Source organism: Perna viridis, chromosome 13, assembly GCF_037379345.1.
Source record: "Perna viridis isolate PV_CMFRI_1.1 ecotype Kerala chromosome 13, ASM3737934v1, whole genome shotgun sequence".
Taxonomy (NCBI): Eukaryota; Metazoa; Mollusca; class Bivalvia; order Mytilida; family Mytilidae; genus Perna; species Perna viridis.
The window spans coordinates 15,763,919-15,790,844 of record NC_142457.1 but is presented as its reverse complement, the minus strand read 5'-3'; the positions used below and the strand labels follow the sequence as shown (position 1 = coordinate 15,790,844).

General features: G+C 34.9%; 1 protein-coding gene across 20 annotated transcripts in view; it reads right to left on the bottom strand.

Moving 5' to 3' along the window:
- LOC148599731 (uncharacterized) overlaps positions 1-26,926 on the bottom strand; it is a 213,592-nt gene that overhangs the window by 42,786 nt on the left and 143,880 nt on the right. For 19 of the 20 annotated variants that reach the window (XM_088559211.1, XM_088559217.1, XM_088559219.1 and 16 more), the window contains 19 exons: positions 26,348-26,377; positions 25,450-26,016; positions 22,557-23,132; positions 22,297-22,332; positions 18,557-18,853; positions 17,337-17,618; positions 16,452-16,481; positions 15,554-16,120; positions 12,659-13,234; positions 12,399-12,434; positions 8,652-8,948; positions 7,432-7,713; positions 6,547-6,576; positions 5,600-6,166; positions 3,802-4,377; positions 3,282-3,317; positions 2,595-2,897; positions 1,687-1,713; positions 741-1,310 (listed from right to left, as the gene is read on the bottom strand). In XM_088559211.1, coding sequence (XP_088415337.1) covers positions 741-1,310; positions 1,687-1,713; positions 2,595-2,897; positions 3,282-3,317; positions 3,802-4,377; positions 5,600-6,166; positions 6,547-6,576; positions 7,432-7,713; positions 8,652-8,948; positions 12,399-12,434; positions 12,659-13,234; positions 15,554-16,120; positions 16,452-16,481; positions 17,337-17,618; positions 18,557-18,853; positions 22,297-22,332; positions 22,557-23,132; positions 25,450-26,016; positions 26,348-26,377 — 5,685 coding nt within the window. The remainder of the gene's footprint in view (positions 1-740; positions 1,311-1,686; positions 1,714-2,594; positions 2,898-3,281; positions 3,318-3,801; positions 4,378-5,599; positions 6,167-6,546; positions 6,577-7,431; positions 7,714-8,651; positions 8,949-12,398; positions 12,435-12,658; positions 13,235-15,553; positions 16,121-16,451; positions 16,482-17,336; positions 17,619-18,556; positions 18,854-22,296; positions 22,333-22,556; positions 23,133-25,449; positions 26,017-26,347; positions 26,378-26,926) is intronic. The other variant, XM_088559222.1, reaches the window with a different exon arrangement.

The following is a 26,926-nucleotide window of genomic DNA, read 5'->3' as shown; positions in this document are numbered from 1 at the left end:
ACAGCATTTTATACCAATTCAAAATAGCTTTATGCATTTGTTTTGAAATCATTATCTATTAAATAAATTAGAAGAATGCAGGATATATATATATATGGAGCTAATTAACTATGCAGTTTTATTGTTTTGGGAAATAAACGCTTGAGAACTTTTATTAATATGTTGCATGAATAATGAGTAATTTTGGTAAAAGTAAATGCCCTAGAAAGTATTTTTTACATCATCAATGCGGGGAAGAATTATGTTCAAACGGTAAGAAACTAACGAAACAGCCATGAAAGTGTGGAGTCCTTTATGAATGTCTAATTTCTTATCTCTATCTATTCATTTGTGTAGTATTGTAGATTGTTATAAGTAATATGGGCAAGACTGATATATTCTGCTTTTTTTGTTTTCTAGAACATATTCCTCAAATGTACCTAATTTCTGTAAAAGTCAATTTGACATTTATGGAATGACTTATATTTTTTCTATGAGGAAATAACGTCAATCACGTAAGTTAATTTCAAATAAACCGAAAAAACAATATAACAAACAATATATTAAATCTTATAATTTAATTTTAGCATAAAAATTTGAGTAATAAATCAGCAAAAAAGGTTAATGACGTCACAATCACATGACAAAATTTGGTCAATGAAGTGATAGACAAACTTTTTTATCCAATCAGAAAAAGTGTTACTTTTGAAATTAAATTATGATATAATAGCTTAAAAGGCGTTTTTATCAGTCATACACACCTGTAGGACAAAAAGCTTGGAAAACTTTGTCACTTAATGTTGCTAACTCGTCAAAGCTTTGAACATTAAAACTATTCTCCTCCTTCGGAGGTGTTGCCATGGCATCCAACTCGCGAGTATCTTGAAGCCCAATACCGACAGCGTAAATATGTATACCCTGATCCCTTGCCAAAACTGCTTCTGGAATAGTCCTTCGCGAATTGATGTTTGAAACACCATCAGTAAGAATAAGAACAATATCAGGAACATTGTCTCGGTCACCATTTGCAGCCGTAAACATTTCAGTCCTCACCACTTTGATTCCATCTGCTGTGTTGGTACTGCCGTATCGATATGGAATATTGTCAATGGCCTCCATTACGGTCTTGGAGGAAGAGTAGCTGTTCATTTGGAACTCAACATAAACACCTGTACTGTAGGAAACAATACCAACTCTTACTGCACCAGAATCAAGATCAGCATTTTGTAGAAAATCTTTACAAAAATCCTTCATCTTTTCGTAATTGTCGTCACCGACGCTAGTCGATGAATCCAAAATAATAACAATATCAACTTTGGATAGGCCACAAGCTGAAATATACGCATGGAATTATCACCACAAAAGTAAGTTCAAATTTTAGAATGAGATATTAGGTTGTAATTAAACATTTGATACCATTGCGGTATGATTAGTTCAAATGTCAATTATACGTCCAGTCTGTGTATCTATAATTCAATAAAAATGCCAGTTTATAGAATTTGTAATATCTGCAGATGATACAGATCATTGTTCCGCATTAAAGGTTGTTTGATTAATGTTTTGTTTGCTTGGTTTTTTTGTTTTTGTTTTTGTTTTTGTTTTTTTTTCTGTGTTATTTGTATCGAAATATGTTACGAATAACTGTGTAAGTTTTCAAATATGTTTGCGTTATAGTTTTTTGAAGTAGCAAGGTTTATTAGAACTTACGATTCTCTGTCGTCTGAACTATGGGTTCTGAAACCAAACCAGAAAACATGTAGAAATGGTGTATCAGTTGACTAAGTTTTATTTGGTCCTTATACTTACAGTACTTGTTTGGGGGAAAACTTCCCATGGAGGAATGAGTATTGGGAAGTTTGTATTCATACGTAAAATCTAATCAAATATAACATAGTGAATGCCGGACAATAACAAATATAAATTTCAATTGATAATGAAAATACTTAATAAAGAAAAGTGCAATGGAGATTTTTCCAGAAAGAATAGGGAATTATCTATGGCGAATTGAGATGGGGACAATAGTGAATTGGGGATGGTATATTTGAGTAAATAGTAAGTTTATACCAACACGGAATATATAAATATATCTTCAGTTTGTCTTTCTTGCAATACTTATACTAAGACAAATCTGAAAAAAATCGCCAATGCTTTTCAAAAAGCAGTATACAACAGTTTTGCAATAGGACAATAAAGACTTTAGTTGAGAACCATATACAGTAATCTGCTAAATATAGAGAAAAATATATAAAATGCGTATTGGGTCTTTGTTTAGCCTCACTTGCGTAAGTCCAACAGAAAAGGAATTTGATATCGGACTGAAACCAAATAGCTAACAACGTATGCCTTATTTATATTAAGCCAACTTCTACATTGTAAATACATCAATCTATTGACAGCATGAAGTATTTTGAAGATAGTTGTCTCTATCATCCAATATAATAAACACTGGCAAAGTATCATATACCTAAAACAAGAAGCAATTATTATTATCATTAGCAATATTTCATTTAAATGGGATAACATTATTTCAATAATCTTTACTTATATGGACTTCTTTATATTGCCTACTCTCATATGAAAATATTCTATGCTTTCTGATTTATTTCTGCATTTACCTCCGCTGACTACAACTGAAGTTTCACCACTATATCCAACACCAGCAGCGTTTTCAGCTGAGCAAACATATGACCCAACATCATTCATTTCGGTACTTCTAATAGTAAGAGATGGCGTGTTTACAGACGCTCCTTCATTATTGTTGGTTAAACGCAAAGGTGACCTATCTCTGACGCCATTGGTCATTCTGTACCATCTGACATTTGTATGGCGTGGGTAAGAATCGACAATACATTCTAAGGTTACAGGACTGCCATGTGGAACTCTATATTCTGGTCGAGTAACTCTTACAGATGGTTTTGCTAAAGACCAGTCAATTAATTCGTTTTAGTATTATTTCAAGTAAATATTGTCAAGCAGGATGATTCCCAAAACTAATAGCAAATTGAGTATCAAAAAAGTAGCAAAGTTGAAAAAAAGCAAAATTTGATTGTTTTTTTTTAATTTTACTTCTTAATTGCAAAAATTATTTTAGAAGTCAACAAGTCATCGGTCAAGTACAAACACATTTGAAATCATAGCGAGCTATACCTTACTCAGAAGTACCCGATCTAAATTTCCAATTCATCAATTTTAAAATATATCAAAATTAATTTATCGTTAAAATTCAGAAGGAAGCATACAATAACGATGTTATAATATACAATGTATAGGGTGCAACAGTTCTTAAGATATATCGTACTTACTTGGTCTTGGACGCATCGGAGGTGGATTCTTCGGCACTGAAGAAATAAATTCAACAAATTCCAAACTAAATTATTGAAAACAAATTAATTCCAATTTTTATTATAGAAAATGGGTCAAGGATTGAAATGGTCGAATTTCGTAAAATAGAATGTAGATAAAACAACTTAATTACAAAAATAAAAATATGTAGCCTTTTTGGGGTGTGTCACATTTTTCTGATTTTGCATGATTCTTACAAAGACAGCTACTTAAATACACGGAAAGGTTATTCAAATTAACGCATCTTATAAAATAAGTTGAGGTACTGCTTATTTGGGTAAATAAAATACATATGATAACAAAAACTACCAATACACGTTTGAAACTCAATCAGTTACAAGTCCTTTTCAAATGCGTTTACTTGAGACATTCTAATTTTGCTCTTTTTTTCCCCACTAGTTTAATACCACAGAATTTTTATTTAAGGTAGTATATTTTTGTTCATTCTTAATTTCGTTTCATCTGTGTATAATGACTTACTTCCAAGAAGTCCTTCGTAAATCTGAGGTGGTATTCCATCAAGTTCATCCTTATTTCGTATAAGATACTGGTAAGTACTAAGGGGATGTGAGGAAGTTTCGTCTAGCTCTGTTCTATCGGTAATATTAAGACCAATAACATATAACTGGATGCCGTCATCTTCTGCTCGTTCAGCTGCACGCCAAGCATCGTTTGTGCTCAAACTCTTATCTTGGCCTGTTATTAATAAAATAAAGTTCCTTGCGTAGTCCCGATCACCTTCTGGAGGCCTGAACATATCGGTTCTGGCATAATCAATAGCCGCAGCTGTATTAGTCTGACCTCCTCTGTACTTGATGTTATCAACAGCATCTTGTATGTCACTGGTCTTTTTATAATCATCTAAACCAAACTGAAGATCGGAATCCGTACTGTATCTCAATAAACCAATACGGAATTCGTCATCGTCTACGCTTAACGTACCAGCCAAATTTTTAGTGAACGACTTCATCCAATCGAAATATTCTTCCGAAACAGATGAATCAAGAACAACTACCAGATCATAACCGTCGTCCTTTGGTGCTACTGTTGTTGCAACTGTAACAAAACAATACATGTTACAGAGTAATCAAGGAAACCAAGGTTATAGCGGTAATCAAAAGAATGCAATCCAGGGACAAAGACCAGACAGGGAAAACAGACATACACAACAAAGAACATATAGTAAGTAAAATCATACATAAAAAGTAACAGAAGCAAATGAGCAACTCGGACTCCACTAAAAACTGCGAGCAGGAACCAGGTGCACCGATAGGGTAGGCGTCCTCTGTTTTTTTTTTCTTCTAGAAACTCGAATGGTATTAATTTCCAACTTCCACTATATACTATCTATATTCCCAATTGAAAAATCCCCATCCCCCATAGAATCCCCATTGCATATTACGTATCAAATATGTACATATTCAAATTAAATTTTATATTTCAATTTTGTTTACAAAGACTGTATACACTGTTATTTTTTTTATTAAATTTAAAATATTTTTCATACCAATGAATACTACAAAATCTAATTCTCCCATCCTACCCTTTCAAAATTCCGACCCCCCCCCCCCCCAAAAAAAAAAAAAAAAATCCCCTTGTATACCACTGAATTGGGAAGTGTTCCACATTCAAGTACTGTGCATCATGATAAATAAGATCTGAAAGATTTATTTCCGTTTCGTATCAATTTCTGTGGTGTTCATTCTTTGCATTTCAATGGCGAATAAGATATAATGTATATTTTAAAAAACAGAAGCTGTGTTGAAATCCTAAGTTAAATACTTAACTAATAATATTTAGAGAAATAGTGTAAATCAATCCCCTTTAATATGTTTCCTCGTGTCGGGATAACTATATATACACAAAACTAATTATTAGAATATGCAAGTTATAATTTTCAACTGCATGTACATCGGTCTTTTGTAATGAAAATTTAAGTGCTCTATCTCTCTCAAAAAGTAATCATCTAGATTTTCTACATGCATAGATAGAACGTTTCCTCTACTTCACGTCCTAATTGTAGGAGAAATTCATTGTTAAAAACAATACTAATTCCTTCTACGAAGCACACAGAAAATGTAGGGGGATTTACAGCTATTTATACGAATTGTTTAACTTCTATGTTCTTTACAAAAAATATAAGCATGCTTAACAATAGTTTGAACCCCAGTTGTTAATATTATTCATTTTCTGAATCAATGAAATGTATTAGTTGATTTACAACTATTACAATTGTAAAATTATATTGCAATATAATTTTTGTAATGGACATATCTACCTGGACAGAAGGCTTGGAACACCTGGTCACTAAGTGCGGCTAATTCATCGAAGTCCTGTACGTTGAAGCTGTTTTCTTCTTTTGGTGGAGTTGCTATGGCATCCAATTCACGTGTATCCTGTAAGCCAATACCAACAGCATAAATGTGGATGTTGTCAGCTCTTGCAAGCTTAGCTTCTGGAATGGTTCTCCGGGAATTAATGTTAGACACACCGTCTGTCAAAATTAATACAATATTAGGAACTCCATCTCGGTCACCGTTAGCTGTGGTAAACATTTCAGTCCTCATTGTTTTGAGTCCATCAGCTGTGTTTGTACTACCGTATCTATATGGAATATTGTCAATAGCTTCCATAACATCTTTGGAGGAGGAAAAGCTGTTCAACTGGAACTCAACATAGACACCTGTACTGTAGGACACAATACCAATTCTAACAGCACCAGAATCAAGATCAGCATTGGACAGGAAATCTTTGCAGAAATTCTTCATTTTCTCATAATTTTTTGTTCCGACACTAGTTGATGAATCCAAAATAATGACAATATCAACTTTTGCAAGACCACAAGCTGTAAACATAAAACTAGATAAATCTTACATTCACCTATTGCGAACAAATATGATTCTACAAGTTATTGCAGTTTCAATAAAAATAATAAAAGTACACCAATTGTAGTAAAATCTTGTTCACCTTTTGCCTTTACATTTGTTGTTGTTCTTATTTTTTTATATTTTAAATGTATTCTTAACTGTTAAATGCAAGCGAGCGTGAGAGGATTTTGTTCCTCTTTTCATAGAAAATATTAATGGAGAAAATGGGCAAGAAACATGCTTGAATGATCATGGTAATTCAAGGACAAAGCAAACGATGTTAACCTCTAAGGCGAGAAAATTGGCTATTTAACTTAATTTACACGCCACAGACATTTGCAATAGCGACAATACTTACGTTTTTCCGTTGGTGGGAGAGTTATTGGTACTAAAAAAAAACAGTTCATAATGACAATAAGACCATAAAGCCACTTGTGATAATGCAAAAATATTATCGTTTTATTAAATCGAAATCAATTAATAGATAGTTTATGATAGTCTGTTCAATATTAGTCGTACATTTGAACAACAGCCTGAATTTTCACATGCATTAAGATCCGTTTAAACTGTTATCATTAATTAGCACTCCATTTGAGAATCATGCAAAATGGGATTCACGGTTGGAAAGCCTTCATGTTTTTTTCCCTTTATATATATTGTTCAAAATGTTTAAGTAAACAAACAGTAACATGTGGCTTTTCATAAAACCATTGTTCATAAAAAGATATAAATTATGAAGAATGTACTGTGGAATTCAAAATTAAGGGAGATAACTCTGTAAATGACATTAAAATTCAACAGAAACTGTTGGACTTTAAATATTGATTATCTCCTAAGAGCAGAAAGATTGGCAAGAATAATTATACATTCCAGCATATATACCTATTAAGCAAATTGTTATTTAAACATACAAAAACTTGTGTAGCCTTTTTGGGGGTCTATCACATATTACTGAATGTGCTTGATTCTTACAAAGACTGCTTTTTAAATCTTTTATCGCCTCCGCTTCTAATGCCACTTATCACAGCAATTTGACGTTTTGATAGAAATCAATATATGGTGATATTCAATGTCAGACTGAAGTGACACTGACTACCTGTTTAACATTATCGTGTAAAGCTACTGGGTATCTTAGTTAGGACGAGTGGTTTTTCAGTGAGCTTTGCTCTGGCGTTTTGATTTCTATCATAGTGCTAGTATGTATTGTAGCAATATCATAAATCGTAAAAAAAAAATTACATACGTGTTACTTTTAAGGCTGTTGTATCACTTGATACACCAAACTGGTTTTCAGCAAAACACTGGTACCCTCCAATATCTACTGTTTGAAGATCTGTGATGGTTAATGAAGGAGAAGAAGGAGAAATTTGGGAGTATCGTCCAGAAGACGTGACGATACGTCCATCATTCCTTTTCCAGTATACTCTTGTTGCAGGGGGATTTGCACTGACCTCACAGTTTATAGTCACTTTGTCGCCGACGGGAGCGGTATACTCGCTTAGGGGAATACTGACAGTTGGGGGATCTTGAAAAACAGCAAAAAAAATCAAGTTATCACTTTTATCGTAATGCACATAAACAGAAAAGTATAAAACCAAAAATAAAACTCAATTTTATCATTGTTTTACCACAGGCTGACCATTAATGTCGTATTGTTTTATCCGGAGCGATACTGATTTATTTCTATTTTTATAGGCATAGTTTCTGTATACTTTGAATAGACGCAGAGACTAAGTGTTGCACGAAATGAGGGACATGTGTTTACCACATATCTTTAGCCATGGCTATGGTCTAAAGAGATGTGTAGCACTTCCAATTAGAACATGCCATTAACAAATCCGTCTAAATGAAGCTATCAGCTAGTAAACTTAATAAGTATCGGATCGTCGAGTCATGAATATACAGCACAAACAAACAAACAAAATATGCAAGTCTAACATATTGTACAACTATACCGATAAAGATGTTATAACAAAATGTAAACGAGCAAAATGTTCAGTCACCTTATGACCTTCTTGAACTTTGTAAAAGAACAAATAGAATCATAACAAACACGGTAAAGAAAATATCCTATACAAGCATGGATGAACTTAATGTTTTGTCATATATTTCATGTGGATAGAGCTGCCACTTTGAAAACTATCGAAGTTACATCTAAAGATGCTCATCCGTTATTTCAATTGTTCAGTTATTTGTTCACGTGTCAATTTTGATAGCAAAAATAATGGTTCTACATAGTAACCATGTTTCCTCATTACAGTTAAATTTTGTAACGCGATATTAAATTCTTACATTAATAACGACGATCAACTAGTATAATTTCTTTTTCGAAGTAAAATTCCAGGTTTTTGAAGGCATTAGTGCCTGACGTCTTTTTGTGCAACATCTGCAATTAAATGTAGCATTTATTTATTTGCACAATTAGTCGCTGATTTGATTATTTGTTTATTTGTATTGATGTACCTCCGAGTAGTTTAACTGATGTCTCGTCACTGTATCCTCTTCCCGCTGGGTTCTCCGCTGAGCAAACGTAAGAACCAGCATCAGCAAAATCTACATTTCTTATGGTCAACGAGGGTCTGCTCACTGTGGCCCCATCGTAATTATTATTGATAGTAACCAGTGTTCTGACACCATTGTTCACTCTGTACCACGTTACATCAGAATGTTGTGGGCGTGAGTCAACAATACACTCAAGGGTACCTGGACTACCATATGACACACGGTACACCGGTCGTACCACTCTAACAGTAGGTTTGTCTGAAAGTATCAGTATATGTTAGTTTTTATATATACATTTATGTTTTCATACTTACTTAAATAAACGTATCTTATAAAGGCGCCTTGCGTAACAAATCTTTCAAATGCTAAACGTGCCGCACATAACTAAATGATGCTTGACTTATTGGAAAACCGAATAAAATCTTCAGAACAACTAGGAATATATAGACCCGTAGAAATAGTAGGTTTGCCTAACCCACGAAAACCAATAAAATTTGTACCCCATCAATCATAATACTTCTACACTCTGCTAAACGTGTGTATTATGTCAGTGGATATGAGTAACTCTTGTATTCAAGAACATTATGTACCAGTCCATATGAAATTCATACACTGCCAATGGTATAGTGATTCATGGCATAGAAAACCCACTAAACAAATGCTGCTCTTTCAGTCTATATATATATATATATATATATATATATATAAACGTCTCAGAAGTGACGATTCTATTCACTACACTGCTCTATCGGATCAAATTAACACAGGGAAGATATATAAACGTATGGCAAGGTCTGAAAAATTCCCAACGATGTTAGAACTGTCAAATTTCAGGTCGTTCCCTTCGCACTAAGTCCAGCGCTCTAGACCACTCGACCAGCTAGGCTATATAAAAATATAGCTTTCGCTGGCCGGGTCATTCCTCCTCGTAGAATTAATCTAGGACTGTAACTTAGTACACGACGTATGGTAGTACGGGACAGTTCATTTACATTTATTATGTAGGATAGAGGATCAAATTAATGATGCATGTCACTACAAATCAATATTATACACACGTCTCAGAATGTGACGATTCTAGTCGATACACTGCTCTATCGGATCAACTTGATACAAGGAAGATAAAGTAAAGGTATAGAAAGGTCTGAAAAATTCCCAACCATGTTAGAACTGTCAAATTTGCGATGCAAATTTTTGGTCGTTCCCTCCGCGAGACTCGAATTCGTACCGCTGTGACATCTATGGCAACACTGCCTGCACAAAGTCTAGGCTCTAGGGCTCTTGACTTTGTGCAGCGGTATTGCCAAAGTTGTCACAGCGGTAGAACACGTAGGATTAATCTAGGGCATCATTAATTTGATCCCAATCAGCCAGATAGGCTACATAAAAATATAACTTTCGCTGGCCTGGTCATTCGTTAGGGCTGTAACTTTTGGAACGACCAAAAATTTGCATGAGTGCAGAGTGGTCTGGTGCGCTGGACTTTGTGCAGGCGGTGTTGCCACGAGTTCGAGCCACATCTGTATTCAGATCTGCACTTTTCAGAATACCATATATTTATCTACTAAAATCAAGTAAATCAAACCATACCAAGAATGGCAACTCTTGCATAGTGTAAATTCAAAGCATAATATATATATTTTTTATTTCAAAAGTATACAAGAGCCAAATCAAAAACTAAGACTTGTTATATAATCAGTAATTATTTCTTAAAAAAAATAAAAGTGAGTTTGGTGGGTTTTTGACATGCATTTTTATTACGACTGATTCTTAAATGATGAAGTTAGTTTGTTTTTGATGGATCAGATGAGGGTGACTTTCGAGATAAAAAGGTGCATATCAGATATCATAAATTAAACACGATAATAAAACACCCTCATAATAAACAATATCTTTATAATTGTGAAACTAAATATAACAGGAGCCAGATTACGTGACGAGAGTAACGCTTGATTCGACGCTAAAGTGGAAGTGTTCGCTTAAAGCGCAGAAGTTTGCGAGTTCAATCTCCAGCCCATAGCTATGCCATGAAATAAAAAAAATGATTACTGCTTTTCCGCTATGAATGCAACGTGATGACTGGTTGCTCTAGTGACAGAAAATTATCAGGATAGGACGGAATAACTTCCTGTTGGGTCTTGGGTTAGCACAATAAAGAATCTGGGTAGGCGTACTGGGCTAGTGTTGCAGGGTCTGTACAGTTTGTATGCTATTGATGACTTTTCATTCAAAATTGTCAAATTTCCTTTCATCTGTGGCAACATCCCTTCAGCATCTGCGTATGAAGTGTTCATATTACAACTCATACGTTATGACAGAGCTTGCCGAGACTACGCAGACTTTTTGTATCGCGCTAGACTTCTAACAAATAGGCTTCTGCAGCAGGGTTATGTTGCTACAACATTGAAGTATTTACTACAAACGTTGTATGGCCGTCATCATAAACTCGTGGATCGTTACGGTGTATCCATCTGCGCCATGAAAACTGGTTTGTTCAACGTGTCGTAGTTTTCCTTTCCTTTTTAGTCTACCGCAGACTTGACTTTTATGAGCAACTCGGCGGTTGCCTGGTCCATGCTCCCAGCTTTTAGTGGAGTTCTAGTTGCTCATTTGCGTTTGTTACTTTGTATGTGTAATTTTAGTTATTCTATGTTCTTTGTTGTGTGAGTCTGTTTTCCATGTCAGGTCTTTGTCCCTGGATTACATTCTTTTGATTACCGCTATAACCTTGGTTCCCTTGATTACTCTTTAACAACAATATTTATTCACAGAACGAAATGCGATATTGAAGTGAATTGGAGTAAGGTCATAGATACAACAGCGTCCTGTCAGGGTTACGATCGAGTCCTTCCCATTACTTTGTAATGGAGGAGGCCACCAAAGATTTCAGGCGTTCAATTTGGGAAATGTGTTTATATCATGCAATAAATGAAATAAAAGTAAAGAACAAATTAGGTGGTCACTACCAGGGTGGGAACTGTAAATATGTTACATTGTTACGGAATACAGTGTATATTGGGACTGTAGAGTAGGATTCAGATATCATGATTAGCCCTTTTTGCACGAAAATGACTTTTTTCTATCAAAAGAAAGGGGTTTGCACACCCCCGCAACATCCATTGAGCAAAAACTACTCTGTTTCATAATAGTATTGTTTTTCTTCATAAGACGACATGATATCTTCTTCAAGCCGCTTTTTTCCTGTTAATCACTATTTTACCTGACAAGGAGTACAGTGTACAGTGCTGAAGTTCTTGTTTCATTACATTTGTTTCTTTCAGTACAACATGATATGTATTCAAGAATGTATATTAGGGCTGGAAATACTTTTTGTCATCACATTTGTTGCTTTTGGTAAATCGTAAATTATGATATATGTTAGAGAACTGTTCACCAAACCCCTTATCTGTTAACAACATTAATTTAGCCGGCCGCAAATAACATTATTATCAGAGGTATATAGTTTTGTAATGCATCAACCATATGATACATTCATTTTACATTGAAGCCAGGGTGATTGTCAACAATAACGTTTCATGTCAACATTTGTATTTTCCTGGTTAAACTCTCCAGGCGCTCCAGGGCGCTTTTTAGTAACAGCCTGACTAAAATCAAATGGCGAATAGCGGTCGGATAAAAACATTGTTGCAATTGATAAAGCATCTTCTTTCAGGTGTACATAACATTATTACAATTAGTTGCACTTACTAGGTCTAGGTCGCATTGGTGGTGGATTCTTTGGCACTGAAAAATTTTTAAAAAATTATACGTAAAAGCACCATGTGAATCATATAAACAATGAAATTTGAAACCGACAAGAACCACTTGATTGTTACTTATCCTTGGTATGTTAAAAAATGCTATCCCATTAACAATATATTAAAATGCTTATCTTTAATAAGCTTAATTATAACATGTGTAAGTGATTATTGTATATAGTTATATCACTCATCATATGCTAGACTTACTTCCAAGAAGGCCTCCGTAGATTTGAGCAGGTACTTCTTCCAGCTCTCTCTCAGTTCTGATCAAATACTGGTATATGTTAAGAGGATGAGATGATGTTTCGTCAAGTTCAGTTCTGTCCCGAATATTCATCCCAATAACATACAATTGTATTCCATTATCTTCTGCCCGTTCGGCTGCTCGCCATGCGTCGTTGGTGCTTAAACTTTCGTCTTGTCCAGTAACAAGAAGGATAAAGTTCCTAGCATAGTCCCGATCTCCCTCTGGTGTCTGGAACATATTGGTCCTAGCGTAGTCTATTGCTTGGGCTGTGTTAGTCAAACCATCTTTGTATCTTACATTGTCAACAGCATCCATGATATCATTGCTCTTTGAATAATCATCCAGTCCGAACTGTGGGTCAGCGTCAGTGCTATAACGTAGCAGCCCTATGCGGAATTCGTCATCGTCAACGCTGAGAACTCCAGCTAGGTTACGAGTGAATGTTTTCATCCAGTCAAAATATTCCTTTGACACAGATGAATCCAATACCACAACCAAATCATATCCGCTTTCTTTAGGTGCTTCAGTGGTGGCAACTTTAAAACGATAATTTTCAGATTAAGAGTAATCAAGGGAACCAAGATTATAGCGGTAATCATAAGAATGTAATCCAGGTACAAAGACCAGACATGGAAAACAGACATACACAACAAAGAACATAAAGGAACTAAAATCATACATACAAAGTAACAAAAGTAAACTCGGACTCCACTAAAAACTGGGAGCATGGACCAGGTGCACCGGTAGGGTAAGCGTCGTCTGCTTTTCTAGAAACACCCGCCGAAGTGCTCATAAAAAAGATTAAGAACATGAGTGGTTCTAAAACACATATTTACCGTAACTCAAATATTTAACAGTTGTAACGATATGTTATAGTCAATACACAACAACTGCAAAAACCAGTGATCTTACATATATCATCATATACTTTCGGTATATATTATTAAATCACTTTCTTCAGTTCTTTTATATGTTCATAAAAGCAACACCATTTTGAGAGATGAAATAACGCCCTCCCGTAACCCTCACTGACGTCATTTGCGTTTGTCATCTGTTTTCGGCGAGTCAGTGTCGATTTGACGTAATGTTGTCATTCAAAATTAGTGCAATGACAGTAAATCATGTCTGCTCTCCAGCAGAGCTTGGCCGATAAGGACATTGTTATGTAATAAAATATAAGTAATATCAATAAAAAACCTTAAAAGTTGCTCAAAAAACATAATTTGCAATACAATTAATGCGACAATTTTTGTGGACATATTTATTTATTCATTTCCGTTTACCCCTTTATGCGTCACAAAAAACAAAGAAACATAAATAAAATGCTTCGCGGAGTATAAACATTGAACAAATGTAGTAAATATGGACATACACTATTTTTTTTAAATAAAAAGTTTCGAGGAGCGCAGCATGATATGACCGCAGTGGTTGAACCCTGAACAGTCTGGGCAACTGAGGAAACAATACATATATATTAATTTACACTCTTCAGCATACATTTTATTATAGACACAACTGCTATGGAAACCATATTGCACAAATTTAAATTCAATCACATATTTTCAAAATCAAACAAGAAATATAACAGTTTACCCCTTATAACTCAAGAACTATAAGAGATATCTGTACCAAAAATAAATAGAAAGCTTCGATGACCGCAGCATGATACGATCTCAGTGGTCCAACACTGACCAGTTGGGGCAGTGGGGACATGATTTTAGTTCTTAACACACTTAAGCAAAGGGACTTACAATTCATTATGGACACAACAAATGGTTTGGACACTATATTGCACAAAATTTGAAATTCAATTTATGAATGTTAAAAAAAAGACCAAAAATAAACAAAAGGCTCTCAAGAGCCTGAATCGCTCACCTGGTTAAATTTTGTCTTTCAAGGGCAATCAATTTGGTAAGTTGTCCAACAATTTTGACTCAAGAAGACTTTGGTAGATTTTATCATGAGGGTCGTTTCATATATTTAAAGTGTCTTTCTATCTATTATAGTATTATGATATTGGCTGAAAACTGTATAAAAAAAAACCCCAAAATCCTCAAACAGTCTATGCATGATACCCCATGGAACATTCATACCAAGTTTGGTTCCTATTGATAAAGTAGAGTCAGAGGAGAAAATTTTCGAAAGAAATAACATAAAAAAGTAGCAAAAGAAAATCGTCGAAAATGGGCAACAATTTCAACATGGCTTAACAGATTAAAATGAATACTTGACCACAGACAGATCTCATAATGCTAAGCACTTGTACTCTTAGCAGAATTTAGCTAAACCGAATGATTTTGGAAATATATGCAAAAAAACTACTGTTTGACCTCTATGTTCTTTTTTAAGTAACGGTGGCCATGTTTTGTGATGGATCAAAAATTCCCACATTGGTTCTATGCAGGATACCCCCCCCCCCAAAAAAAAAACATTCATACAAAGTCTGGTTTCAATTGGTCAAGTAGATTCATAGAAAAAGAGTTTTTTTTTCAAAATTGTTAACGACAACGACGACGTATGCCAAGTTTTTTTTACAAATTAACAATCTGCACGTCAGTTCTATGAAATAAACTCCAATAAACATTCAAACCAAGTTTGGTTCTAATTGATCTGGTAGTGTCAGAGAAGATTTCTGTTGGAAATAACATTAAGAATAGCAATAAAGGGCAAAACTTCAACATGATTAAACGGATAAGATTGATAATTTGACCACAATTAGATTTCTTCATGTCAGAATTTAGCTTAACCTAACGGGTTTTACGCGGATAAAAAATCCAAACATCAGTTCCACACTTCCAACAATCGTTGCAGAATAATCACTAAGGTTCATAACGAGTTTATAAGGAATTTATTACCTGGACAAAACGCCTGGAAAACCTGGTCAGTAAGTGCTGCTAACTCGTCAAAGTCCTGTACATTAAAACTGTTTTCCTCTTTTGGTGGTGTTGCCATCGCATCCAATTCACCAGTGTCCTGTAAGCCAATACCAACAGCATAAATATGGATGTTATCAGCTCTTGCAAGCTTGGCTTCTGGGATTGTTCTCCGGGAATTAATATTTGAGACACCATCTGTCAAAATTATAACAATATTAGGAACTCCATCGCGGTCACCATTAGCTGCGGTAAACATTTCAGTCCTCATTGTTTTGAGTCCATCAGCTGTGTTTGTACTACCGTATCTGTATGGAATATTGTCAATAGCTTCCATAACATCCTTGGAGGAGGAATAACTGTTCAACTGGAACTCAACATAGACTCCTGTACTGTAGGATACAATACCAATTCTAACAGCACCAGAATCAAGATCAGCATTGGACAGGAAATCTTTGCAGAAATTCTTCATTTTCTCATAATTTTTTGTTCCGACACTAGTTGATGAATCCAAAATAATGACAATATCAACTTTTGCAAGACCACAAGCTGTAAACATAAAACTTGATCAATCTTACATTCACCTATTGCGAAGTATGTTATTGTAGTAAAATCTCGTTCACCTTTTGCCTTTACATTTGTTGTTGTTCTTATTTTTTATATTTTAAATGTATTCTAAACTGTTAAATGCAAGCGAGCGTGAGAGGATTTTGTTCTTCTTTTCATAGAATATATTAATGGAGAAAATGGGCAAGAAACATGCTTGAATGATCATGGTAATTCAAGGACAAAGCAAACGATGTAAACATCTAAGGCGAGAAAATTGGTTATTTAACTTAATTTACACGCCACAGACATTTGCAATAGCGACAATACTTACGTTTTTCCGTTGGTGGGAGAGTTATTGGTACTAAAAAAAAACAGTTCATAATGACAATAAGACCATAAAGCCACTTGTGATAATGCAAAAATATTATCGTTTTATTAAATCGAAATCAATTAATAGATAGTTTATGATAGTCTGTTCAATATTAGTCGTACATTTGAACAACAGCCTGAATTTTCACATGCATTAAGATCCGTTTAAACTGTTATCATTAATTAGCACTCCATTTGAGAATCATGCAAAATGGGATTCACGGTTGGAAAGCCTTCATGTTTTTTTCCCTTTATATATATTGTTCAAAATGTTTAAGTAAACAAACAGTAACATGTGGCTTTTCATAAAACCATTGTTCATAAAAAGATATAAATTATGAAGAATGTACTGTGGAATTCAAAATTAAGGGAGATAACTCTGTAAATGACATTAAAATTCAACAGAAACTGTTGGACTTTAAATATTGATTATCTCCTAAGAGCAGAAAGATTGGCAAGAATAATTATACATTCCAGCATATATACCTATTAAGCAAATTGTTATTTAAACATACAAAAACTTGTGTAGCCTTTTTGGGGGTCTATCACATATTACTGAATGTGCTTGATTCTTACAAAGACTGCTTTTTAAATCTTTTATCGCCTCCGCTTCTAATGCCACTTATCACAGCAATTTGACGTTTTGATAGAAATCAATATATGGTGATATTCAATGTCAGACTGAAGTGACACTGACTACCTGTTTAACATTATCGTGTAAAGCTACTGGGTATCTTAGTTAGGACGAGTGGTTTTTCAGTGAGCTTTGCTCTGGCGTTTTGATTTCTATCATAGTGCTAGTATGTATTGTAGCAATATCATAAATCGTAAAAAAAAAATTACATACGTGTTACTTTTAAGGCTGTTGTATCACTTGATACACCAAACTGGTTTTCAGCAAAACACTGGTACCCTCCAATATCTACTGTTTGAAGATCTGTGATGGTTAATGAAGGAGAAGAAGGAGAAATTTGGGAGTATCGTCCAGAAGACGTGACGATACGTCCATCATTCCTTTTCCAGTATACTCTTGTTGCAGGGGGATTTGCACTGACCTCACAGTTTATAGTCACTTTGTCGCCGACGGGAGCGGTATACTCGCTTAGGGGAATACTGACAGTTGGGGGATCTTGAAAAACAGCAAAAAAAATCAAGTTATCACTTTTATCGTAATGCACATAAACAGAAAAGTATAAAACCAAAAATAAAACTCAATTTTATCATTGTTTTACCACAGGCTGACCATTAATGTCGTATTGTTTTATCCGGAGCGATACTGATTTATTTCTATTTTTATAGGCATAGTTTCTGTATACTTTGAATAGACGCAGAGACTAAGTGTTGCACGAAATGAGGGACATGTGTTTACCACATATCTTTAGCCATGGCTATGGTCTAAAGAGATGTGTAGCACTTCCAATTAGAACATGCCATTAACAAATCCGTCTAAATGAAGCTATCAGCTAGTAAACTTAATAAGTATCGGATCGTCGAGTCATGAATATACAGCACAAACAAACAAACAAAATATGCAAGTCTAACATATTGTACAACTATACCGATAAAGATGTTATAACAAAATGTAAACGAGCAAAATGTTCAGTCACCTTATGACCTTCTTGAACTTTGTAAAAGAACAAATAGAATCATAACAAACACGGTAAAGAAAATATCCTATACAAGCATGGATGAACTTAATGTTTTGTCATATATTTCATGTGGATAGAGCTGCCACTTTGAAAACTATCGAAGTTACATCTAAAGATGCTCATCCGTTATTTCAATTGTTCAGTTATTTGTTCACGTGTCAATTTTGATAGCAAAAATAATGGTTCTACATAGTAACCATGTTTCCTCATTACAGTTAAATTTTGTAACGCGATATTAAATTCTTACATTAATAACGACGATCAACTAGTATAATTTCTTTTTCGAAGTAAAATTCCAGGTTTTTGAAGGCATTAGTGCCTGACGTCTTTTTGTGCAACATCTGCAATTAAATGTAGCATTTATTTATTTGCACAATTAGTCGCTGATTTGATTATTTGTTTATTTGTATTGATGTACCTCCGAGTAGTTTAACTGATGTCTCGTCACTGTATCCTCTTCCCGCTGGGTTCTCCGCTGAGCAAACGTAAGAACCAGCATCAGCAAAATCTACATTTCTTATGGTCAACGAGGGTCTGCTCACTGTGGCCCCATCGTAATTATTATTGATAGTAACCAGTGTTCTGACACCATTGTTCACTCTGTACCACGTTACATCAGAATGTTGTGGGCGTGAGTCAACAATACACTCAAGGGTACCTGGACTACCATATGACACACGGTACACCGGTCGTACCACTCTAACAGTAGGTTTGTCTGAAAGTATCAGTATATGTTAGTTTTTATATATACATTTATGTTTTCATACTTACTTAAATAAACGTATCTTATAAAGGCGCCTTGCGTAACAAATCTTTCAAATGCTAAACGTGCCGCACATAACTAAATGATGCTTGACTTATTGGAAAACCGAATAAAATCTTCAGAACAACTAGGAATATATAGACCCGTAGAAATAGTAGGTTTGCCTAACCCACGAAAACCAATAAAATTTGTACCCCATCAATCATAATACTTCTACACTCTGCTAAACGTGTGTATTATGTCAGTGGATATGAGTAACTCTTGTATTCAAGAACATTATGTACCAGTCCATATGAAATTCATACACTGCCAATGGTATAGTGATTCATGGCATAGAAAACCCACTAAACAAATGCTGCTCTTTCAGTCTATATATATATATATATATATATAAACGTCTCAGAAGTGACGATTCTATTCACTACACTGCTCTATCGGATCAAATTAACACAGGGAAGATATATAAACGTATGGCAAGGTCTGAAAAATTCCCAACGATGTTAGAACTGTCAAATTTCAGGTCGTTCCCTTCGCACTAAGTCCAGCGCTCTAGACCACTCGACCAGCTAGGCTATATAAAAATATAGCTTTCGCTGGCCGGGTCATTCCTCCTCGTAGAATTAATCTAGGACTGTAACTTAGTACACGACGTATGGTAGTACGGGACAGTTCATTTACATTTATTATGTAGGATAGAGGATCAAATTAATGATGCATGTCACTACAAATCAATATTATACACACGTCTCAGAATGTGACGATTCTAGTCGATACACTGCTCTATCGGATCAACTTGATACAAGGAAGATAAAGTAAAGGTATAGAAAGGTCTGAAAAATTCCCAACCATGTTAGAACTGTCAAATTTGCGATGCAAATTTTTGGTCGTTCCCTCCGCGAGACTCGAATTCGTACCGCTGTGACATCTATGGCAACACTGCCTGCACAAAGTCTAGGCTCTAGGGCTCTTGACTTTGTGCAGCGGTATTGCCAAAGTTGTCACAGCGGTAGAACACGTAGGATTAATCTAGGGCATCATTAATTTGATCCCAATCAGCCAGATAGGCTACATAAAAATATAACTTTCGCTGGCCTGGTCATTCGTTAGGGCTGTAACTTTTGGAACGACCAAAAATTTGCATGAGTGCAGAGTGGTCTGGTGCGCTGGACTTTGTGCAGGCGGTGTTGCCACGAGTTCGAGCCACATCTGTATTCAGATCTGCACTTTTCAGAATACCATATATTTATCTACTAAAATCAAGTAAATCAAACCATACCAAGAATGGCAACTCTTGCATAGTGTAAATTCAAAGCATAATATATATATTTTTTATTTCAAAAGTATACAAGAGCCAAATCAAAAACTAAGACTTGTTATATAATCAGTAATTATTTCTTAAAAAAAATAAAAGTGAGTTTGGTGGGTTTTTGACATGCATTTTTATTACGACTGATTCTTAAATGATGAAGTTAGTTTGTTTTTGATGGATCAGATGAGGGTGACTTTCGAGATAAAAAGGTGCATATCAGATATCATAAATTAAACACGATAATAAAACACCCTCATAATAAACAATATCTTTATAATTGTGAAACTAAATATAACAGGAGCCAGATTACGTGACGAGAGTAACGCTTGATTCGACGCTAAAGTGGAAGTGTTCGCTTAAAGCGCAGAAGTTTGCGAGTTCAATCTCCAGCCCATAGCTATGCCATGAAATAAAAAAAATGATTACTGCTTTTCCGCTATGAATGCAACGTGATGACTGGTTGCTCTAGTGACAGAAAATTATCAGGATAGGACGGAATAACTTCCTGTTGGGTCTTGGGTTAGCACAATAAAGAATCTGGGTAGGCGTACTGGGCTAGTGTTGCAGGGTCTGTACAGTTTGTATGCTATTGATGACTTTTCATTCAAAATTGTCAAATTTCCTTTCATCTGTGGCAACATCCCTTCAGCATCTGCGTATGAAGTGTTCATATTACAACTCATACGTTATGACAGAGCTTGCCGAGACTACGCAGACTTTTTGTATCGCGCTAGACTTCTAACAAATAGGCTTCTGCAGCAGGGTTATGTTGCTACAACATTGAAGTATTTACTACAAACGTTGTATGGCCGTCATCATAAACTCGTGGATCGTTACGGTGTATCCATCTGCGCCATGAAAACTGGTTTGTTCAACGTGTCGTAGTTTTCCTTTCCTTTTTAGTCTACCGCAGACTTGACTTTTTATGAGCAACTCGGCGGTTGCCTGGTCCATGCTCCCAGCTTTTAGTGGAGTTCTAGTTGCTCATTTGCGTTTGTTACTTTGTATGTGTAATTTTAGTTATTCTATGTTCTTTGTTGTGTGAGTCTGTTTTCCATGTCAGGTCTTTGTCCCTGGATTACATTCTTTTGATTACCGCTATAACCTTGGTTCCCTTGATTACTCTTTAACAACAATATTTATTCACAGAACGAAATGCGATATTGAAGTGAATTGGAGTAAGGTCATAGATACAACAGCGTCCTGTCAGGGTTACGATCGAGTCCTTCCCATTACTTTGTAATGGAGGAGGCCACCAAAGATTTCAGGCGTTCAATTTGGGAAATGTGTTTATATCATGCAATAAATGAAATAAAAGTAAAGAACAAATTAGGTGGTCACTACCAGGGTGGGAACTGTAAATATGTTACATTGTTACGGAATACAGTGTATATTGGGACTGTAGAGTAGGATTCAGATATCATGATTAGCCCTTTTTGCACGAAAATGACTTTTTTCTATCAAAAGAAAGGGGTTTGCACACCCCCGCAACATCCATTGAGCAAAAACTACTCTGTTTCATAATAGTATTGTTTTTCTTCATAAGACGACATGATATCTTCTTCAAGCCGCTTTTTTCCTGTTAATCACTATTTTACCTGACAAGGAGTACAGTGTACAGTGCTGAAGTTCTTGTTTCATTACATTTGTTTCTTTCAGTACAACATGATATGTATTCAAGAATGTATATTAGGGCTGGAAATACTTTTTGTCATCACATTTGTTGCTTTTGGTAAATCGTAAATTATGATATATGTTAGAGAACTGTTCACCAAACCCCTTATCTGTTAACAACATTAATTTAGCCGGCCGCAAATAACATTATTATCAGAGGTATATAGTTTTGTAATGCATCAACCATATGATACATTCATTTTACATTGAAGCCAGGGTGATTGTCAACAATAACGTTTCATGTCAACATTTGTATTTTCCTGGTTAAACTCTCCAGGCGCTCCAGGGCGCTTTTTAGTAACAGCCTGACTAAAATCAAATGGCGAATAGCGGTCGGATAAAAACATTGTTGCAATTGATAAAGCATCTTCTTTCAGGTGTACATAACATTATTACAATTAGTTGCACTTACTAGGTCTAGGTCGCATTGGTGGTGGATTCTTTGGCACTGAAAAATTTTTAAAAAATTATACGTAAAAGCACCATGTGAATCATATAAACAATGAAATTTGAAACCGACAAGAACCACTTGATTGTTACTTATCCTTGGTATGTTAAAAAATGCTATCCCATTAACAATATATTAAAATGCTTATCTTTAATAAGCTTAATTATAACATGTGTAAGTGATTATTGTATATAGTTATATCACTCATCATATGCTAGACTTACTTCCAAGAAGGCCTCCGTAGATTTGAGCAGGTACTTCTTCCAGCTCTCTCTCAGTTCTGATCAAATACTGGTATATGTTAAGAGGATGAGATGATGTTTCGTCAAGTTCAGTTCTGTCCCGAATATTCATCCCAATAACATACAATTGTATTCCATCATCTTCTGCCCGTTCGGCTGCTCGCCATGCGTCGTTGGTGCTTAAACTTTCGTCTTGTCCAGTAACAAGAAGGATAAAGTTCCTAGCATAGTCCCGATCTCCCTCTGGTGTCTGGAACATATTGGTCCTAGCGTAGTCTATTGCTTGGGCTGTGTTAGTCAAACCATCTTTGTATCTTACATTGTCAACAGCATCCATGATATCATTGCTCTTTGAATAATCATCCAGTCCGAACTGTGGGTCAGCGTCAGTGCTATAACGTAGCATCCCTATGCGGAATTCGTCATCGTCAACGCTGAGAACTCCAGCTAGGTTACGAGTGAATGTTTTCATCCAGTCAAAATATTCCTTTGACACAGATGAATCCAATACCACAACCAAATCATATCCGCTTTCTTTAGGTGCTTCAGTGGTGGCAACTTTAAAACGATAATTTTCAGATTAAGAGTAATCAAGGGAACCAAGATTATAGCGGTAATCATAAGAATGTAATCCAGGTACAAAGACCAGACATGGAAAACAGACATACACAACAAAGAACATAAAGGAACTAAAATCATACATACAAAGTAACAAAAGTAAACTCGGACTCCACTAAAAACTGGGAGCATGGACCAGGTGCACCGGTAGGGTAAGCGTCGTCTGCTTTTCTAGAAACACCCGCCGAAGTGCTCATAAAAAAGATTAAGAACATGAGTGGTTCTAAAACACATATTTACCGTAACTCAAATATTTAACAGTTGTAACGATATGTTATAGTCAATACACAACAACTGCAAAAACCAGTGATCTTACATATATCATCATATACTTTCGGTATATATTATTAAATCACTTTCTTCAGTTCTTTTATATGTTCATAAAAGCAACACCATTTTGAGAGATGAAATAACGCCCTCCCGTAACCCTCACTGACGTCATTTGCGTTTGTCATCTGTTTTCGGCGAGTCAGTGTCGATTTGACGTAATGTTGTCATTCAAAATTAGTGCAATGACAGTAAATCATGTCTGCTCTCCAGCAGAGCTTGGCCGATAAGGACATTGTTATGTAATAAAATATAAGTAATATCAATAAAAAACCTTAAAAGTTGCTCAAAAAACATAATTTGCAATACAATTAATGCGACAATTTTTGTGGACATATTTATTTATTCATTTCCGTTTACCCCTTTATGCGTCACAAAAAACAAAGAAACATAAATAAAATGCTTCGCGGAGTATAAACATTGAACAAATGTAGTAAATATGGACATACACTATTTTTTTTAAATAAAAAGTTTCGAGGAGCGCAGCATGATATGACCGCAGTGGTTGAACCCTGAACAGTCTGGGCAACTGAGGAAACAATACATATATATTAATTTACACTCTTCAGCATACATTTTATTATAGACACAACTGCTATGGAAACCATATTGCACAAATTTAAATTCAATCACATATTTTCAAAATCAAACAAGAAATATAACAGTTTACCCCTTATAACTCAAGAACTATAAGAGATATCTGTACCAAAAATAAATAGAAAGCTTCGATGACCGCAGCATGATACGATCTCAGTGGTCCAACACTGACCAGTTGGGGCAGTGGGGACATGATTTTAGTTCTTAACACACTTAAGCAAAGGGACTTACAATTCATTATGGACACAACAAATGGTTTGGACACTATATTGCACAAAATTTGAAATTCAATTTATGAATGTTAAAAAAAAGACCAAAAATAAACAAAAGGCTCTCAAGAGCCTGAATCGCTCACCTGGTTAAATTTTGTCTTTCAAGGGCAATCAATTTGGTAAGTTGTCCAACAATTTTGACTCAAGAAGACTTTGGTAGATTTTATCATGAGGGTCGTTTCATATATTTAAAGTGTCTTTCTATCTATTATAGTATTATGATATTGGCTGAAAACTGTATAAAAAAAAACCCCAAAATCCTCAAACAGTCTATGCATGATACCCCATGGAACATTCATACCAAGTTTGGTTCCTATTGATAAAGTAGAGTCAGAGGAGAAAATTTTCGAAAGAAATAACATAAAAAAGTAGCAAAAGAAAATCGTCGAAAATGGGCAACAATTTCAACATGGCTTAACAGATTAAAATGAATACTTGACCACAGACAGATCTCATAATGCTAAGCACTTGTACTCTTAGCAGAATTTAGCTAAACCGAATGATTTTGGAAATATATGCAAAAAAACTACTGTTTGACCTCTATGTTCTTTTTTAAGTAACGGTGGCCATGTTTTGTGATGGATCAAAAATTCCCACATTGGTTCTATGCAGGATACCCCCCCCCCAAAAAAAAACATTCATACAAAGTCTGGTTTCAATTGGTCAAGTAGATTCATAGAAAAAGAGTTTTTTTTTCAAAATTGTTAACGACAACGACGACGTATGCCAAGTTTTTTTTACAAATTAACAATCTGCACGTCAGTTCTATGAAATAAACTCCAATAAACATTCAAACCAAGTTTGGTTCTAATTGATCTGGTAGTGTCAGAGAAGATTTCTGTTGGAAATAACATTAAGAATAGCAATAAAGGGCAAAACTTCAACATGATTAAACGGATAAGATTGATAATTTGACCACAATTAGATTTCTTCATGTCAGAATTTAGCTTAACCTAACGGGTTTTACGCGGATAAAAAATCCAAACATCAGTTCCACACTTCCAACAATCGTTGCAGAATAATCACTAAGGTTCATAACGAGTTTATAAGGAATTTATTACCTGGACAAAACGCCTGGAAAACCTGGTCAGTAAGTGCTGCTAACTCGTCAAAGTCCTGTACATTAAAACTGTTTTCCTCTTTTGGTGGTGTTGCCATCGCATCCAATTCACCAGTGTCCTGTAAGCCAATACCAACAGCATAAATATGGATGTTATCAGCTCTTGCAAGCTTGGCTTCTGGGATTGTTCTCCGGGAATTAATATTTGAGACACCATCTGTCAAAATTATAACAATATTAGGAACTCCATCGCGGTCACCATTAGCTGCGGTAAACATTTCAGTCCTCATTGTTTTGAGTCCATCAGCTGTGTTTGTACTACCGTATCTGTATGGAATATTGTCAATAGCTTCCATAACATCCTTGGAGGAGGAATAACTGTTCAACTGGAACTCAACATAGACTCCTGTACTGTAGGATACAATACCAATTCTAACAGCACCAGAATCAAGATCAGCATTGGACAGGAAATCTTTGCAGAAATTCTTCATTTTCTCATAATTTTTTGTTCCGACACTAGTTGATGAATCCAAAATAATGACAATATCAACTTTTGCAAGACCACAAGCTGTAAACATAAAACTTGATCAATCTTACATTCACCTATTGCGAAGTATGTTATTGTAGTAAAATCTCGTTCACCTTTTGCCTTTACATTTGTTGTTGTTCTTATTTTTTATATTTTAAATGTATTCTAAACTGTTAAATGCAAGCGAGCGTGAGAGGATTTTGTTCTTCTTTTCATAGAATATATTAATGGAGAAAATGGGCAAGAAACATGCTTGAATGATCATGGTAATTCAAGGACAAAGCAAACGATGTAAACATCTAAGGCGAGAAAATTGGTTATTTAACTTAATTTACACGCCACAGACATTTGCAATAGCGACAATACTTACGTTTTTCCGTTGGTGGGAGAGTTATTGGTACTAAAAAAAAACAGTTCATAATGACAATAAGACCATAAAGCCACTTTTGATAATCCAAAAATATTATCGTTTTATTAAATCGAAATTAATTAATAGATAGTTTATGATAGTCTGTTAAATATTAGTCGTACATTTGAACAACAGCCTGAATTTTCACATGCATTAAGATCCGTTTAAACTGTTATCATTAATTTGCACTCCATTTGAGAATCATGCAAAATGGGATTCACGGTTGGAAAGCCTACATGTTTTTTTTCCCTTTATATATATATATTGTTTAAAATGTTTAAGTAAACAAACAGTAACATGTGGCTTTTCATATAACCATTGTTCATAAAAAGATATAAATTATGAAGAATGTACTATGGAATGCAAAATTAAGGGAGATAACTCTGTAAATGACACCAATTTTCAACAGAAACTGTTGGGCTTTAAATATTGATTATCTCCTAAGAGCAGAAAGATTGGCATGAATAATTATACATTTCATCATATAGACCTATAAAGCAACTTGTTATTTAAACATACAAAAACTTGTGTAGCCTTTTT